The sequence below is a fragment of the Ambystoma mexicanum genome, chromosome 10, assembly GCF_040938575.1.
Source record: "Ambystoma mexicanum isolate Mex_15411 chromosome 10, UKY_AmexF1_1, whole genome shotgun sequence".
In the NCBI taxonomy this organism is placed as follows: Eukaryota; Metazoa; Chordata; class Amphibia; order Caudata; family Ambystomatidae; genus Ambystoma; species Ambystoma mexicanum.
In genome coordinates, this window is record NC_090932.1 from 895,074,814 (window position 1) to 895,090,243 (window position 15,430).

General features: G+C 48.6%; 1 protein-coding gene across 9 annotated transcripts in view; it reads left to right on the plus strand.

Annotated features, from left to right (window-relative positions):
* The window catches only part of MCF2L2 (MCF.2 cell line derived transforming sequence-like 2), a 3,251,461-nt gene that overhangs the window by 2,270,255 nt on the left and 965,776 nt on the right, over positions 1–15,430 (plus strand). For all 9 annotated transcript variants that reach the window (XM_069618639.1, XM_069618638.1, XM_069618642.1 and 6 more), the window contains exon 19: positions 7,974–8,066. In XM_069618639.1, coding sequence (XP_069474740.1) covers positions 7,974–8,066 — 93 coding nt within the window. The remainder of the gene's footprint in view (positions 1–7,973; positions 8,067–15,430) is intronic.

Sequence of the window (15,430 nt, forward strand, 5' to 3'; positions counted from 1 at the left end):
AGAAGGAGATAGGGCAGAGCACAGAGACCATATGAGGAGTCCATAAATCTGGCGAAGGAACGACAAAGAAAATGTCGGTGAGGGTCTGTCTGGTGGAAGCATTGGAGTAGGTGTCAGCGATAGGAAGACCAGGGTTAGAGGCCAAGATATCCTTTTCAAACTTTTTCCTACCAGACTTAGTGAGAAGGGAAGGATAGTCAATGGAGAAGCAGTTGGAAAAGATGGGAGAAACAGAAAGCGCCAATGGGGTTGAAGCGAGGAGAGGATGGAGATACTGGGGGGGGGGCAAGGCAGGTAGGTGTGGGACAAAAGAGAGTGGTGAGGTCACTGGGCTGGCAAGTTACAGAGAAGAAACAGTATACAAGCAAAATACAGAGAATTTGGCAATGGGCAGCAAAATTTGACTTTTTAGCACAAAGCAAAAACAGCAAGATTTGAATTTTTAGCACAAAGCAAAAACAGCAAGATTTGACTTTTTAGCAAAAAGCAAAAACAGCAAGATTTGACTTTTTAGAACAAAGCAAAAACAGCAAGATTTGACTTTTCAGAACAAAGCAAAAACAGCAAGATTTGACTTTTTAGCACAAAGCAAAAACAGCACGATTTGACTTTTCAATCTTTGAATCGGATGTTAGCAAAGGGTTTTAGGAAGCACTGTGCATCAGGATGACAACATGGGAGTAACAAGCAGAAAGAACAGTGATAGTCAAAGGTAGTAGGAGTGAGTCCATAAGGAGGGAACTAACCCATAGTTCTGGAGGAGGCAAAGTCAAGACAGTCCCGATTTCTTAGAGGAGTGAGGTGGCAGCATCATTGTGGTTAAGGTGCAGGGAGGACCTCAATTAGCATTCTGGAAGCGGACAAGGAGCAGACAGGGGCCTTAGAAGTGGGCCTTTGCTGAGGGCCGGCTGAAGCCTGCCGGTCCCTGACTGGATGGAAGGAAACACTCAACAACCAATGGGAGTGCAGCACAGGGAGAGGTGGTTCAGCACAGGCTGCCTACACAACAAAGAAAACCAAGGTGGCCATCTTGGAAGGGCCAAAAAACAATCAAATAAGCAGGCAATAGTGGGAAAAAACTTGTGCTTTCAAAATAGCAAGGCAGCTACAGGTATCAAAAAGCTCAAAAAATGGCAGCACGATGAAAATGCCAAATAAAACAGTTCTTTCCAACAATTGTATGCACATTTTGTTTTTTTTCTTTTTCTTCTCTTTTTTTTCCAATTTCGATTTTTCAGGATCAATAATTCCCCTGGAGGTGCAGTAATGCACAGAAAGTGCACCTACCTAATGGAATGGTCAGCAGCCAGGCACAAACTCCACATGTGCAGGAGAACAACAGATGACCAGGAGGGTGGAAACAGGACCTCACTCTCAGTGAGAAGCAGATGAAATTCTTTTACTGAAAGAGGTTCTTAAGAACCGCATGACCGAATTGAGCATCGGCTCTGGAGCCCAGGTCTAAGCAGTAATGCTTACAAAAAGCTGATGGGTAAGCCCACGTAGCTGCTCTGGCAATGGTTTCCCAGGGAACATACTTCAGGAAGTCAACAGCAGCCGCTTTGCCCCACACACGATGGACATCAATTCCTTTTGGAGGCTGAAGGCCCTGAACGGTATACACCTCTGATATACAGGAAGCAATCCATCGGGAGATAGTTGCTTTCCAGGCCGGCATTCCTTTCGGATCTCCAAAGGTCACAAAAAGCTGCGAAGAGTTCCTAAGTTTAGATGTTCTGTCCAAATAAAACTTAAGCGCTCGTCTGACATCCAAAATGTGCAATACCCTCTCGGCATCTGAGGCCGGATCGGAAAGAAGACGGGTAAAGAAATAGACTGCTTCAGATGAAAATCGGATACCACCTTTGGAAGGAAAGAAGGATTAGTCCAGAGGACAACCTTATCCTTATGAAAGGTGAGGAATAGAAGGAATGGATGTTCTACAGACAAGGCCTGAAGCTCGCTTACATGACTTGCCGAAGTCACCGCAATCAGAAAAGCCATTTTCCACGACAGGAACTTCAAGTCCACTGTAGCCATGGGTTCAAAAGGTTTATGGCATAAGGCAGTGAGGACCACATTCAATTTCCACTTAGGATGCGGGTTGCGCACTGGTGGATAAAGATTCAATAGACCTGCAAAGTGTCTTTTAATGACAGGGTTTGTCAATGAAAAAGAGCAAGTGTCCGTGGACAGGTAAGCAGCGTTAGCCAACAAATAAGTCCTACAAGACAAGACATGTATGCCTGCAGTAGCCAGATGAGAAACGAAAGACAGGGCTGTGTCGATGGTAGCATCTCTGGGGTCCAGCTGCTTAGCTAAACACCAGTGACAGAACCAGAGCCACTTGCTCCTATACTGAGACCTTGTCGAAGGTTTTCTAGCTGCCTGGATAATACGCATATTATCTGCAGACAAGTTGAAACTCTCTAAGTATTTGAACTCAGGCACCAGGCCGCCAAGCTGAATGATTGTAGGGAGGGGTGCCACATCTGCTGATTGCTCTGGTGAAGCAGGTCGGGGGTCAGCAGAAGCCTGATCGGTGAGCACACTGGCAGATGCTGAAGCTCTGAAAACCAGAATCTGGCTGGCCACCAAGAGGTTATGAACAGGAGAGTGCAAGTCATTGTGTTCCTGAGCTTGCATAGCACCCAGTAAATCAGAGGAAGAGGCAGGAAGGCGTAGGCCCTCATGTTGTGCCACAGAATTTCGAGAGCATACCCAAGGGAAGAAGCTCCGAATCCGTTCTTGGAAGCATAAAGAGGAAGTTTCCTGTTTGATGACGTCGCAAACAGGTCCACTTCTGGAGTGCCCCAATGGCGAAAAAGGTCAGAGAGGATCTCTGTGTTCATTTCCCACTCGTAGCTGACCACTGCTTGTCGGCTGAGAGAGTCTGCAGTCACATTAAGTTAGCCCGGAATGTGCACTGCCAGCAGCCAAACACTGTGCTGAATGGCCCATTCCCAAATCTGAATGGCTAGATCTACAAGGGGAGGTGATCTGCTACCCCCCCTGCTTGTTGATGTAAAACATGGATACTGCATTGTCTGTGCGGATGCGGACCACTTTGTTCACAATCACTGGCTTGAAAGCTTTGAGCGCCAGGAAAATCGCCAAGAGCTGCAGATAATTTATGTGAAACTGTCCTGAGGCGACCATAGGTCGAAAACCTTAAGATGATCCAATGTTGCGCCCCACCCAATAAGGGAGGAGTCTGTCGTAATGGTCGTTTGAGGGGAGGGCTCCTGAAAAGTAGCACCCACCAACAGATTGCTGGAAGATGACCACCGTAGGAGATCTGTTATCATGCAGGGTGGAGCCGGAACCATTTTGATGTCCGGGTCCACTGCCTGAAGCCAGGAGCTCTGAAGAGCCATCTGCATGAATCGCATCTTGAGACGAGCAAGGGGAAGAGAAAGCACGCACAAGGCCATGAGGCATAGAAGCCTCTGGAACCACCAGGCCGACATGCTCTCTGACTGAATGAAAACCTGGCAAATGTTCAACAGATCCGCCATCTAGTCGATAGTCAGGTACACTTTGCAGTCGATCGTGTTCCAACGGAAACCCAGGAATATCAGGTCCTGAGAGATCGTCATGGAGGATTTCCGCCAGTTCACCGACAGCCTAAGGCAGAAAAGGAGCTGGAGGAGAGACTGAAGGTTGCTTGAGGCTTTCACTGTACAAGCACTGCGCAGAAGCCCGTCTTCCAAATATGGATACACATAAATACCCTGTAGCCGAAGAAAAGCTGCAGTGACCGACATCATCTTCATGAAGACACGCAGCGCCGCTGAGCTGAGACCAAAAGGGAGCACTCAGAATTGGAAGTGCTCCTCTCCCAGGGAGAACCGCAGATATTTCCAATGCAGGCTCCAGATCAGGATATGCATATACGCGTCCTGAAGGTCCACAACGCTGAGCCAGTCGCCCTTCTGGAGAGAGGACTTTATTTGGCAGGGCGTGATCATCTTTAATTTCTCTTGGGGAATAGAAAGGTTGAACTGGTAAAAGTCTAGGATGGTGCACAGGCCAGCCTGTTTGGGTTTGGGCACCATGAACTGACAAGAGTGAAAAACCCTCCCCTCGGCCCACTAGGGGAACGGGTTCCACCGCCTTGAGATCTAGAAGCTTCTGGACCTCGGCTCTGAGGGAGGGAGTCCCTGACTGCTGAAAGGGAGGATTGAAGGATGGGGTAGAGAGGAGGGGCAAGCGGAAGCCCGCCCGAGTGATGGACAAAACCCACCGGTCTTCGGTGATAGTTTTCCACGCCTCCAGATGAGACGAGATTCATCCTCCAACCGTAGTCTCGTGCGAGTGCCAAAAAATATCATTTTGAAGACCTTTCGGCAGAGAGACTACCTGTCCCTGAAGAAGATGCTGAAGACTGAGAGAAAAATCTACCCCGTTGCTGTCTCCAACAGGAGCTGTATTTCGGAGGATCAGCTCTGCATGACCAGCGGTCCTGGAACCCTCTGAAGCCTGAGGAGGACCGAGACTGGGATCCAGATCTATGAGCTTTGACTGGGGGCTTCACAAGCACCGACAGAGACTTGGCAGTTTGCATGCTCGCCTTAGCCTTTGTAAGGTCGTCATCCGTTGAGGAATGAAACAACTCTTTGCCATCAAAAGGCAGGTCCAGAAGCTTGACAAGAGGTGTCCACCCCAACATAAGGCCCCGAGCTGAGGTATCAACATGGTGTGCAGCAGCCTCCAGCATATCCTCTGCCAATACCCTGGCATCTGACAAACCACCTTTAAAGTCTTTCAGGCTGTCCCCAGGAATGAACTCCTGGAAGTCTGCCAAAACCCTCCGCAGTTTCATATTTGCTGCCGCGAAAATGAGCTCCACGTTAGCCTGACGCAATTGTAGCACCGAGTTGGCAAAAACCTTCTTGGCTAAGGAATCGAGCAACTTGTCTTCCTTGACCAGAACTTGAGCCGGAGCAGCCGAGGTCGCAGAGGCCGGCTTGGATTGCAGAGTGGTGGCCGCTACCACCGTTGAGGATGGGAGCGGACAGGCTACTTCCTCGGAGGTGTGAAGCCTGTAACAGGCGTCAATTCTCTTATTAATATGCAGCCTAGTGTGGGGTTTATCCCAGACTTTGTGGGTCTCGGCCAGAACATCCCTCTAAAGGAAAAGGGTAGTGCACTCATGCAGAGACAAGGTGAGCGCCCCCGAAAGCAACCCTTCATGCGGAGCGGGTGCCTATGGTACTGGTATGTCAAGGAGTGACATCATGTCCAGGACCTGGTCATGGAATGCTCTCAAAGAGCGGTCCTCACTACCCTGATCTGCCTGAGGGTCGTCCAGTACGTCAGGATCAGCCGGTTACGATGCGACCAGTATCAAATTGACGCCTCGCTCTGCTGGAGTCTTGTCAACCGGGGACAAGGGAGGCAGAGGCGGAAGAGATGGAGGCGGGCCGGGAGGTAGAGGCGGTACTGCTGCCAGGGCCGCAGGTGCGGTGACTGGAACTGTCAGGGCAGGATGCAGCACTGAAGGGCAGATCTCCCAAAAGAGACCTTTAAAGTACTCCCTCATGGGATCAGAGTTCATAAAACTGTGAAACTTCCCGAAAAAGGCATCCTCTTCCGAAGCTTTAGGCACTGGAGTGAGCAGAGGCCGCTCAGGAGGGGCCTACCCCCACGAACGTAGAGAGGAAGGCTGCCAAAAGGGCCCGCCACCAACCGGGTCTACATAGACCAATGGGGCAGAAGTAGGAGGAAGCAAGGCCGTATGCAGCAGTGACATCCGAGCACGCCAATCATAAGAAGGGCAGAGCAGATTCACACTGTCCCGCGGAAAAGGTTGTCCACCAAAAACAAGGCTCCCAGCACCCACTGTCGATAGCGTGGGTGTGAGGAAAGAATCCAAAATGGCCACCGTAGACCATGCGGGAAGACCCGCCATTTTGTTAGCATCTGAGGAGAACTGCGTCACATGTGTGGATGAGGCAGGTGACTCCACAGACTGGTCAGGGGACTTGATCGAAACTTTAGCCTTGACACAAGGATCCTCGGCAGAGCCGGTACTATGGGTCCTTGGATGTTTATTGGACATCCTGACATGACCTCATCAATTAGCCTCCAAGAGAGGAACCTCAGTAAAGCCGGTAACAGAGGAGAAACAGTCAGCGACCTCTCCCTGTGCCCCCTCAACAGTACCAGTATCACCGCAAGCGCGGGAATGTTCAGGAATCCACCTCACAGACAAGACCTTAACTGGTCCCTCAGTTCAGTCGGTACACACCTTACCCTCAATGAAAGGAACCTCAGAACGGATTCCGGTCTGTATAGCTCCCCCGGGAGGGGCCTCAAACCTTGGTTCGGTACAGAAAGCCTCAACGGAGGCCTCAGGGTGTACCACGGTGTCTGTATGGGAAGCTCCAGACAAGGAGACCTTGGAGCGAACTCCGGTACCCAAAGCCTCAGCACGACTGGGCTGGCTATTAGCACCTGATTGGTGAACCTCGGATCGTAATCCGGTGTCGGCAGGCCCCTCGCTGGAACCCTCAGAGAAAACCATGGTACGCCTATTAGGCCTGCGAGGTACCTCAGGGGAAACCCTGGTAGCAGAGCTTTTGAAGCCTCTCCCCGACCTGGAGGACCCTGGGAAGGATTCCTCCGGCCGGGGTGCCCAACAAAGTAAGAAACGTACTGGGCGTCTCTTCTTTTCATCGATGAAGAGTTAAAAATGCAGTGGAGGAACTCGCTTTTGAAGATCTCCTCCCACCGACGAAGACGATTCTGAAGTGCCCGGACCGAAAGGGAGTCGCAGTAGAAACACGATTCCCAACGGTGATCCAGTCCCAGACACTCCAAACTGAAACAATGGGGATCCGCCCTAGCGAAGCGACGTTCGCAAGAGGAAAAAGAGACAAATCCCAAACCATTCGGCATAGACGGAGGTCTACGCGACCGCAGAACCGAAGCAGGAGAGAAGGACAACATGAAACAAGAAAAAATGTCTTCCCGGTGATGCAAGTGCATCCAGCCCCAACAGCGTGGAGAAAAGGACTGAAGGGCGATGCGTGGGGCGGAGCTAAGGAGGGTGTGGTTACTGCTGCGTGCGGTACCCCGCGTAAAAAGGGAAGAAGGACACATTTTTCAATTTGATGCTTTTTTACAAAAGTGCTCTGGTCCCGTCCCACAGGACGGAATGTCCCAAAAGTATGGAGGAAAAGGGATGGGACGTAGGAGTATAACAGTTACTCCTACAAGAGCCAGCAGAAACATCCACCCGTCACCTTACAACTTAGTCACATGCATACCAATAAGACCTACAAAGAGTTTTTATTATGCAATCTGAGCGAAGAGATAGAGTAGCACAAAATCAAAGGATAAGGACATCGGCCACGGAGCGGCCAAACTTTAAAAGGTGGTGTAACCATATAGAAGGGGAGGTGTGGACATTTTATAGATGAAAGGATTATTGTGCTTGCTTTCATTTGCCATTTCCCCTATAAGCGTTGTTTGCTAGGCTTGTGGCAAAACGACAGTGTGCCACATGACTGTATCAGGCTTGTATCTTGAGCATTCTGAGGTCAAAACTGTGTCAACATGTGTTGATATACCTGTTTCGGTCAAGTAAAAAAGAGTAATATGTCCAAACATTGCTCCTTATTACATCAGTTAAAATCTAGTTTAGAAAGTACTTAGTAAGGTGGTTTACGGTTTAAGGTGGTCACTGCAGACTAAACATTTGGTAGGGAGTAAATACTGCCCTTGTTTTCACCTTTCGTCAGGCAAATAATCTCTTCAGATCCACAAGAAATCTTCATAATTTAAAAAGTACAACTGGATGAGCACTTTATCAGAATCGTGTACAACTTGTTAAAACTCTGTACAACTAACTTAAGTAGCAATTATTTTCAACATTACTATAACATCGAATTGTTAATAGTGAGTTATTATGGTGACATGACTAATATTTCAGTATAACTACTTAAAATATATTCTTTTTATTTCAGAAAGAAGATCTTAAAGTTTATGAAAAATATTGCCAAAACAAACCAAGGTCGGAAGCTCTGTGGAGACAATGTGGGGATAGTTCTTTTTTTCAGGTAAACCTAATGTGAAAAATCCAAAATCTTTTGCAGGATATGAATCATCTGTTTCTATGCACACAATGCTCTCACCATTCAACCATATCCTAAATCAGTTACAAACCGCTTTGAGAAGCCTGAACACCTAAATCATGATTTCATTATTATTACCAAAGAATGCCAAGAATGAAGAGAACATATTTCATCATAAGAATCTTTAAACAATAGCAAATAAAAACCACTCTTAACATGGGGAAAATCTAATTTATCACATACAATAAACAAAAATGGATACATGTATAAGGTGTTACGCGCCACAGCTTAACACCTTATACATGTAGATATGAGGCCACATACATTCAGATCGTGCATCTTCCACTTGCTGATAACCCCTTCACAGTAATGCAATCATTACCCCCTGAATTATGGCTAGGACCGACGTGACCTTTATGAGCTGGAAAATCCGGGGGTTAGGCAATTACAAAAAGATGCGGCAGATTCAGCTCCATGCTGAGCGCCACAGAGTTAAAATCCTATGTCTACAGGAAACCCACGCTCGCTCTGAGCAATATGAGCGATTCGCTAGACAATGGGGACCTCAGAGGTATTATACCAACTATTCCACTCAAAGCCATGGCACCCTCACCTTAATACACAAGAGCCTGAAATTCACATGTCACCACTCCCACATTGATCCACTTGATAGGTATGTATTGATCACTGGCATACTACAACATCAGGAGGTGGTCATCCTGAATATATATGGTCCCAATGTTGACGACCCCGATTTCTACCTACACCTGACAACTCTACTTGAAAGCTACCCCCTGATTCCTATTTTATCGGGAGGGATTTTAATACAATACTGGATGTTACCCTAGATAGATTGGGCTCTAGACCTCGCCAACTGTCTAAAGCAGCATATGCTGTCCTTACAACACTTCCCCGTCTGGCACTGGTGGATGCCTGGCGTCTGATGAACCCTGATTCCCGTACATACTCCTTTTACTCCTCAGTACATGATTCCCTTTCTAGAATAGACAGATGGCTCATTACAGACATGTTGGTCAGATGCCTATCTCACCTGGCTATACTCCCCAGGACACTATCAGACCATTCACCGGTAATTATCTCCTTAAACTGGGGACCAGATGCCAATAAAACCAGGCAGTGGAGGAGGAGTCCTCATTCGCTTCTCGACCAGGTTTTTGCGTCTGAAATGGAGTCCTCTACTGAGGAATACTACGAGATCAATACAAAGTCTGTGTCAACACAAGCTGTACTCTGGGAATCCTTCAAAGCACACACGAGAGGGATCGCCATCTCCAAAAGTTGTGGAATCCTGAAGGGCATCCGCGCCGATATTGCCGCTAGCGAATCGGCCCTGGCTGTCCACAAATCCCAATATGCTGAAGATCACTCCCCAGCCACCCTAGCAGCGCTGGGATCTGAGCTGGACAGGTTCCGTGCCCTTGCTGAACGCGAGGTTAAGTTCCTGGATTCCCCTCAATCGGCGAGGAAATACAGTGAAGGAGAGCGACCTGGTCGAATGCTGGCTAGACTATTGCGTCGTGAACTTGGTGCCCCCAATATTCCGGCCATAACTAGACCTGATGGCTCACTCGCCACCTCCCCACAGGACATCAATTCTGAATTCCTTTCGTTCTACACTTCCTTATACTCAGAGGCCGACGGGCCCCAGGTTCCCGAAATTGACTCATACTTAGAGAATCTTCCCCTTTCAGTCCTCTCAGCCGACGCAAGCAGCTTCCTTGAGAGAGCCTTTACACTAGAGGAACTTATCGAAGCCATTGAGTCGCTGACATCTGGGAAGGCCCCTGGCTCCCTATGGACTTCTACAAACAATACAAATTTCACCTAACACCACACTTACTGGCCCTGTGGAAGGAATCATGCGACAGAGGAATACTTCACCCGTCTCTCCGTGAGGCACTGATTACAGTGCTCCTCAAACCTGGCAAGCCCCCTACTCAGTGTGGCTCATACCAACCACTCTTGCTGATTAACAGTGATATTAAAATATATGCGAAACTGCTAGCCAACCGCTTAGCCCCGTACATGCCCCACATCATCCACCCCGACCAGTCGGGATTTGTCCCTGGTAGGTCCACTTTCCTGAATCTGCAAAGGCTCTTCAATGTGATCAGCAGGATCAGCCCATCTACACAGGCAGTTGCGGCCACACTAGACATGCAGAAGGCATTTGACTCGGTCTCGTGGAAATATCTATGGCGAGTTCGAGAAATGCAAGTTCGGCCCCAACTTCCGATCCTGGTTAAAGCTGCTCTACACCGCTCCGTCGGCCAGAGTCCGTACGGAAGACAGATGCTCCGTCTCCTTCCATATATCCAGAGGCACACGCCAAGGATGCCCCTTCTCCCCACTCATCTTTGCCATAGCCATGGAGCCCTTTGCTGACATGGTTCGGAAATCACACTCGCACAGGGGAATGCGCACTGCCAGCCAATCCGACATAGTTTCCCTCTATGCTGACGATGCCCTCCTATACATCCGTTCCCCCGAAACCAACCTTGCCCCCATACTGGCGGATGTGGCCCGTTTTGGAGACATATCCGGTTTGAAAGTAAACTGCTCCAAGTCTACCTTATTCCCACTCACAGACTCAACGCAACCCCCGCCCCGGACCTACATGGGTTCAACTGGTCTCTGTCTGGTTTCACTTACCTTGGGGTGGTGGTCTCCCGACACACGGCGCAACTACGCGACGACAATTACTAGAGTTACCTTACTAACTTGGCGACAAAAACCTCTTACTTGCCTAGGCTCCCCATCTCACTAGCAGGCAGAATTGGAATACTTAAAATGGTTGTATTACCCCAATTACTTTACCGATTTACCAATCTGCCTGTGCGCCCCAGTGATGCTTTTTTCCAAACACTGCGCTCCATCAGCAACACATTCCTCTGGCACTCGGGCGCGGTCCGCCTCAACCTTTCCACGCTGACCGCCCCCAAGATGCTGGGTGGGTTCAACGCGCCAGATTTTATCAGATACTGGGTGGTGGCCCAGTCTCAATTCGCTGCACATTGGTTCAACACCATCGACCCCCCACCCACATGTTCGCCTGGAGAGGCTGACGGTCAGTGACCAAGTGATTGGATCTCTGATCCTCAAGCCGATCCCCCCTGACTCAAACTCTGCAGACCCTGTCGCTAGCACATCCTTGGCATTAACCAAACTGTGGGCAATGGTCGACGCTCCTCACCCATTTCACGGGGATCTGCCATTATGGAACTTCCTTCCCGATATCCCACTCATTCCACGATCAGTAGTTTCTCACTGGGCGGATGCCGGCTTTCTGATGCTCCACAATGCCTTTGAACAAGAAAACTTTATCGAGTGGCCTTATCTCCCTCTTTTACTCAAACGTCGACCCTCAGTGTGGCTGCAATACTCTTCACTCTGAGTCTCAAATCCAGATATCCCGATTTCCCTGCCTTGCCTGACGAGCCTATAGTTGGTGAGCTTTGTTCCTATCTCTCCTTCAGGGGTAAGGTGTCGAGACTTTATTCCTTATGCAGAGTAGAGCCGCCCCCCCTTCACCAAGCTGAGGCGCAGGTTGGAAGAGGATCTTGGGGTTGAAATTACGGACGAGAGATGGTTTCGAATGTGTGGTCGAACCCACTATGTGTCCTATAACACCAAATTTAAACTAATCCAATTCAAGGTTCTGCACAGGTACCACCATACACCAATGAAACTTCATCGCATTTTCCACACCACCCCTCCCACATGCCCCAGGTGTGGCATGGACCAAGCTTCCTATATCCATATGCTATGGTACTGTCCCCGCCTAACCCAATTTTGGCTGGACATCTGCTCCACACTGTCGGACATTCTGGAACACACTATTGCCCCCACCTCACTGCACTGCTTGGTCCATGACCTGCCCAATTGGCCCGCAACTCTAAGAATCTAGCAGGTCTCTGCATGCTGTTGGCAGTCCGCTGCATATTACTATGTTGGCTCCGCCCTAGGGCGCCTACCTACACACAGTGGATCAGATCAGTCACATGGGCTCACGACACTGAGCAGTCCTGGAACGCAATGCAACACTCGCATTCCAGGCCAAGGGACATTTGGCGTAGATTCCGGGAATATATGACCGCCATGGCCTCACCATCAAATTCTCCGGCTTTCTCTCCGGTGGGCTCCCCGTAGATGCATGCTCCTTTGGTACAGTTTTTAGTACTTTGTTTATTGCCTGTTTTCAATGGTGCTTCAGTCTACTCAATATGTGTTGCCTAATTTATATATTGTTTGTGCTTTAATGCTGGCGCCGTGTGGCACCTCCTGTTGTGTGTTAAGCTGTCAATTCGAATAAAAAAAGTAAAAAAAAATAAAAAGAAGAATCCCACCACCCATACACCCCGGTCATTCTTCTTCACGTCCCTCTGATAAATCATTCCTGAACACCCAATCTATCTTGACAAAACACTACTGTTCCCTCAATCCCCTCAGTTCAATTCACGATCCCGGCTATCCCCGTTTGCTTCCTAAACCTACCAATCCCGCCCCTCAGATTATCATTTTCCGAACTCCCAATCGAATGTGACCAGCAACTACAGTTCCCACGACCCCTCTTCCTCTCGATATCCAGTAGGATACTCACTCTACCTGCCCCCCTTCCGACACAAACTCTTTCACACACCACAAAAGACAAGGGACTAAGTCCAAACCCGTTTACCTGACATGTCCCAACCCAAGGGCCAGGCAAAGTCAGGCATTTGACCAAAATCACACACACCTGATGGCCCTTCCCTTTCCCCACAGGGATAAAAGGTGGAGCACAAGAGTGCTATATGAGCAAGGCAGACCGCACAACGTGAGAGCTAACTCAACACAGCAGTTTAAGAGGAGGCGAAAGCCGGCGAATACCGAGAGGGTGACAAGGAGAGAAGGTACTTTGCCCTTTCCGATCAAAGCATGTGAAACCTTCGCAGATGGAAACATAAGACCGCGAACAAAGGTCAACGTGTGTTGCAGCCGTTGTCAATGGTACACAAGACCCTCCTCTGCTGATTACCAAGCCGGTGAGAAACGCTGGTCTCTGTGGTACTAACCTCGACTCGAAGGAGAAGAAAGCCAAGCGATTCATCACAGCCAGTGAGTGAAGGGGTGAGTCGATAAGAAACCAAACTGTGTTGAACGAAAAATAGCCAACAGCTAATTTGAACTCTGAAACGTTTAAAGAAACCATTGATGACAGAGGGGGAAAATCAGCAACATAGGTGTCCAGCACCACGTGGGTGCTCACGCAGGAAACTCTGGGCAATTACCTGATGGTAGAGTACCGTAACCAGAAGGCCTTGGGAAGAGGCGAAGAAAGGTAAAAGTTGTCATACAGGCGTCTTGTAAAATCCTCTGTACCATCGAAAGTCTTTGACCGACAGATGATTGTGAAGTAAAGGGAGATGAGTGCTGGATGGTGAAACTAGCGTATGAACTGTGTGTCGTAAAGGTTGGCAAGAGTGAACACGGCGGAGGGATGCTAACAAGAAGGGACAAAGTCTGAAGTCCCATGAACAGTGTGTTGACAGGAATGAACCCGATGGAGGGATGTCCACAGTAAATTGTTTGAAAAGACATTAAGGTTTGTGAGTGCAAGAAGGATTGACAGACCAGGGGAGGTGGATTGTCCCCCTTAGCATTAGGATCCGAACCCAGCAGAGCAAGATCCAGGGAGTGGAAAGGCATCACCCCAACGTTCATTTGAAGAGGAACTTTTTGTTTGTTTGATAAATAAAATACATAAGGCCCTCGAGGGGCAAGAGACTTTTATTGAAAAGAGACTTGGCCATCGAAGAACCTGATAGCTGGTACAGAACTGTTGACTCGTGCTGGGAAGTCTCAAGTGTGTGCTCTGCTCAGGAGATCCACCTTGTCCCGTGCTCAAACGTAGGGAAGGGAGACCCATGGCAATCACATCCTGACTTATTATTTGTGAACACTTCTTTCTTTATTGAAAACCCTTTCCCACACTCTTTCTGCAATTAGTTGTAAGGAATTGGCAACAGGTTGTTCTTTAGTCTAGGCCCTTTTATTTTGACACAATGCCGCAAGGACTGCCTTATTTTTCATTTGATGGTTGAAGTTTGCCCCCATCTTAGATTTAGATTAGGCGTTTTTCCATCCTGCAATTATAGTTTAACAAACACCCTTGAACTGTGATCACTTGTTTCTGTGTTTACTGTTGCCACCATTAGTTCCTTAAAGAACCCTGAGAGGACTACAGAGTTATTGGAAGCTGAACTTTTGTGTGTTGCATCAGAGGGGCCTCAGTTTGGGGAAGGGAACCCTGAGAGGACCAATAAGGCTGAATACTTATTTTGAATCAGAGAGGCATAAGCTTGGGGAAGGGAAACCTGAGAAGCCTACGAGGAACTGTGTTGTATTTTGTTCGAAACTTGGAAGTGTTGAAGCTTGGGGAAGGGAATCCCAAGGAACTAGAGACCTTGAAAATTGTTTGAAAGTATTGCAAGAACCCTGTGGAGAAGGTTTCACAAACAACCCTTTTTTGATTGTAAATATTTTTAGGACATTGGCAGAACTACACCTGGTGGGAAAACCACCTGTACGCAGCCTCTGTTTATATTTCTTTTTGGAACCGCTATTTTTCTTTTATAAATACCTTCAGCTATCCCTCTGCAAATACCTCCCTTCTCGAGCTCTTTGCTCCTCTACCTCCAACTCCCTCAGGGTCAGTCGTTTTTCAAAGAAGCAAGCTGGGGGTAGATCTCTGTCTTCGGCTGGGGCCTCCCTCTGGAACAGCCTCCCTGCCACTCTAAAACTTGAGGAGAACCATCTCCAGTTCCGGAAGCACCTCAAGACCTTCCTCTTTTCTTCTGCCTTCGCTCTCCCTCTCCCCTACAGATCTGTTCTCTCTTGGCACTGTGCACCTGGCCACCCTCTGTCCTCCGGGCCCAGGTACCTGCTCATCTTGCCACCCTCCCGCACTGCCTCCAGGCCACCCCTTGCACTGGGGTCTGTATCTGTACCCATACAGCCCCCCCTTTTTCTTCCTGCAGTTATCAGACCTACCCTTTCTTCTGCCTTAAAGCTAGCACTTGCAAATTGCTGGCTGCACTACCACTGTTTGTTGCCCTTATTATTTATTTATTGTTATTTATCTGTTTCTCCTCTGCTTCGCACTTTCCACTTCTCCCCCTTCCATGCACTTTTCCCCTCCCCTTCTCCCATGCACTTGCACGTTCTCAATGTCACTGGGCCTAGTAAGATCGCTGTTTTGTTCTCCCCTGTTCCCCTCCCTTGCCTTGTCACGCTCTGTACCACTTGTGTACTAGCGCGATAGAAATAAAATATCAATATCAATATCAATG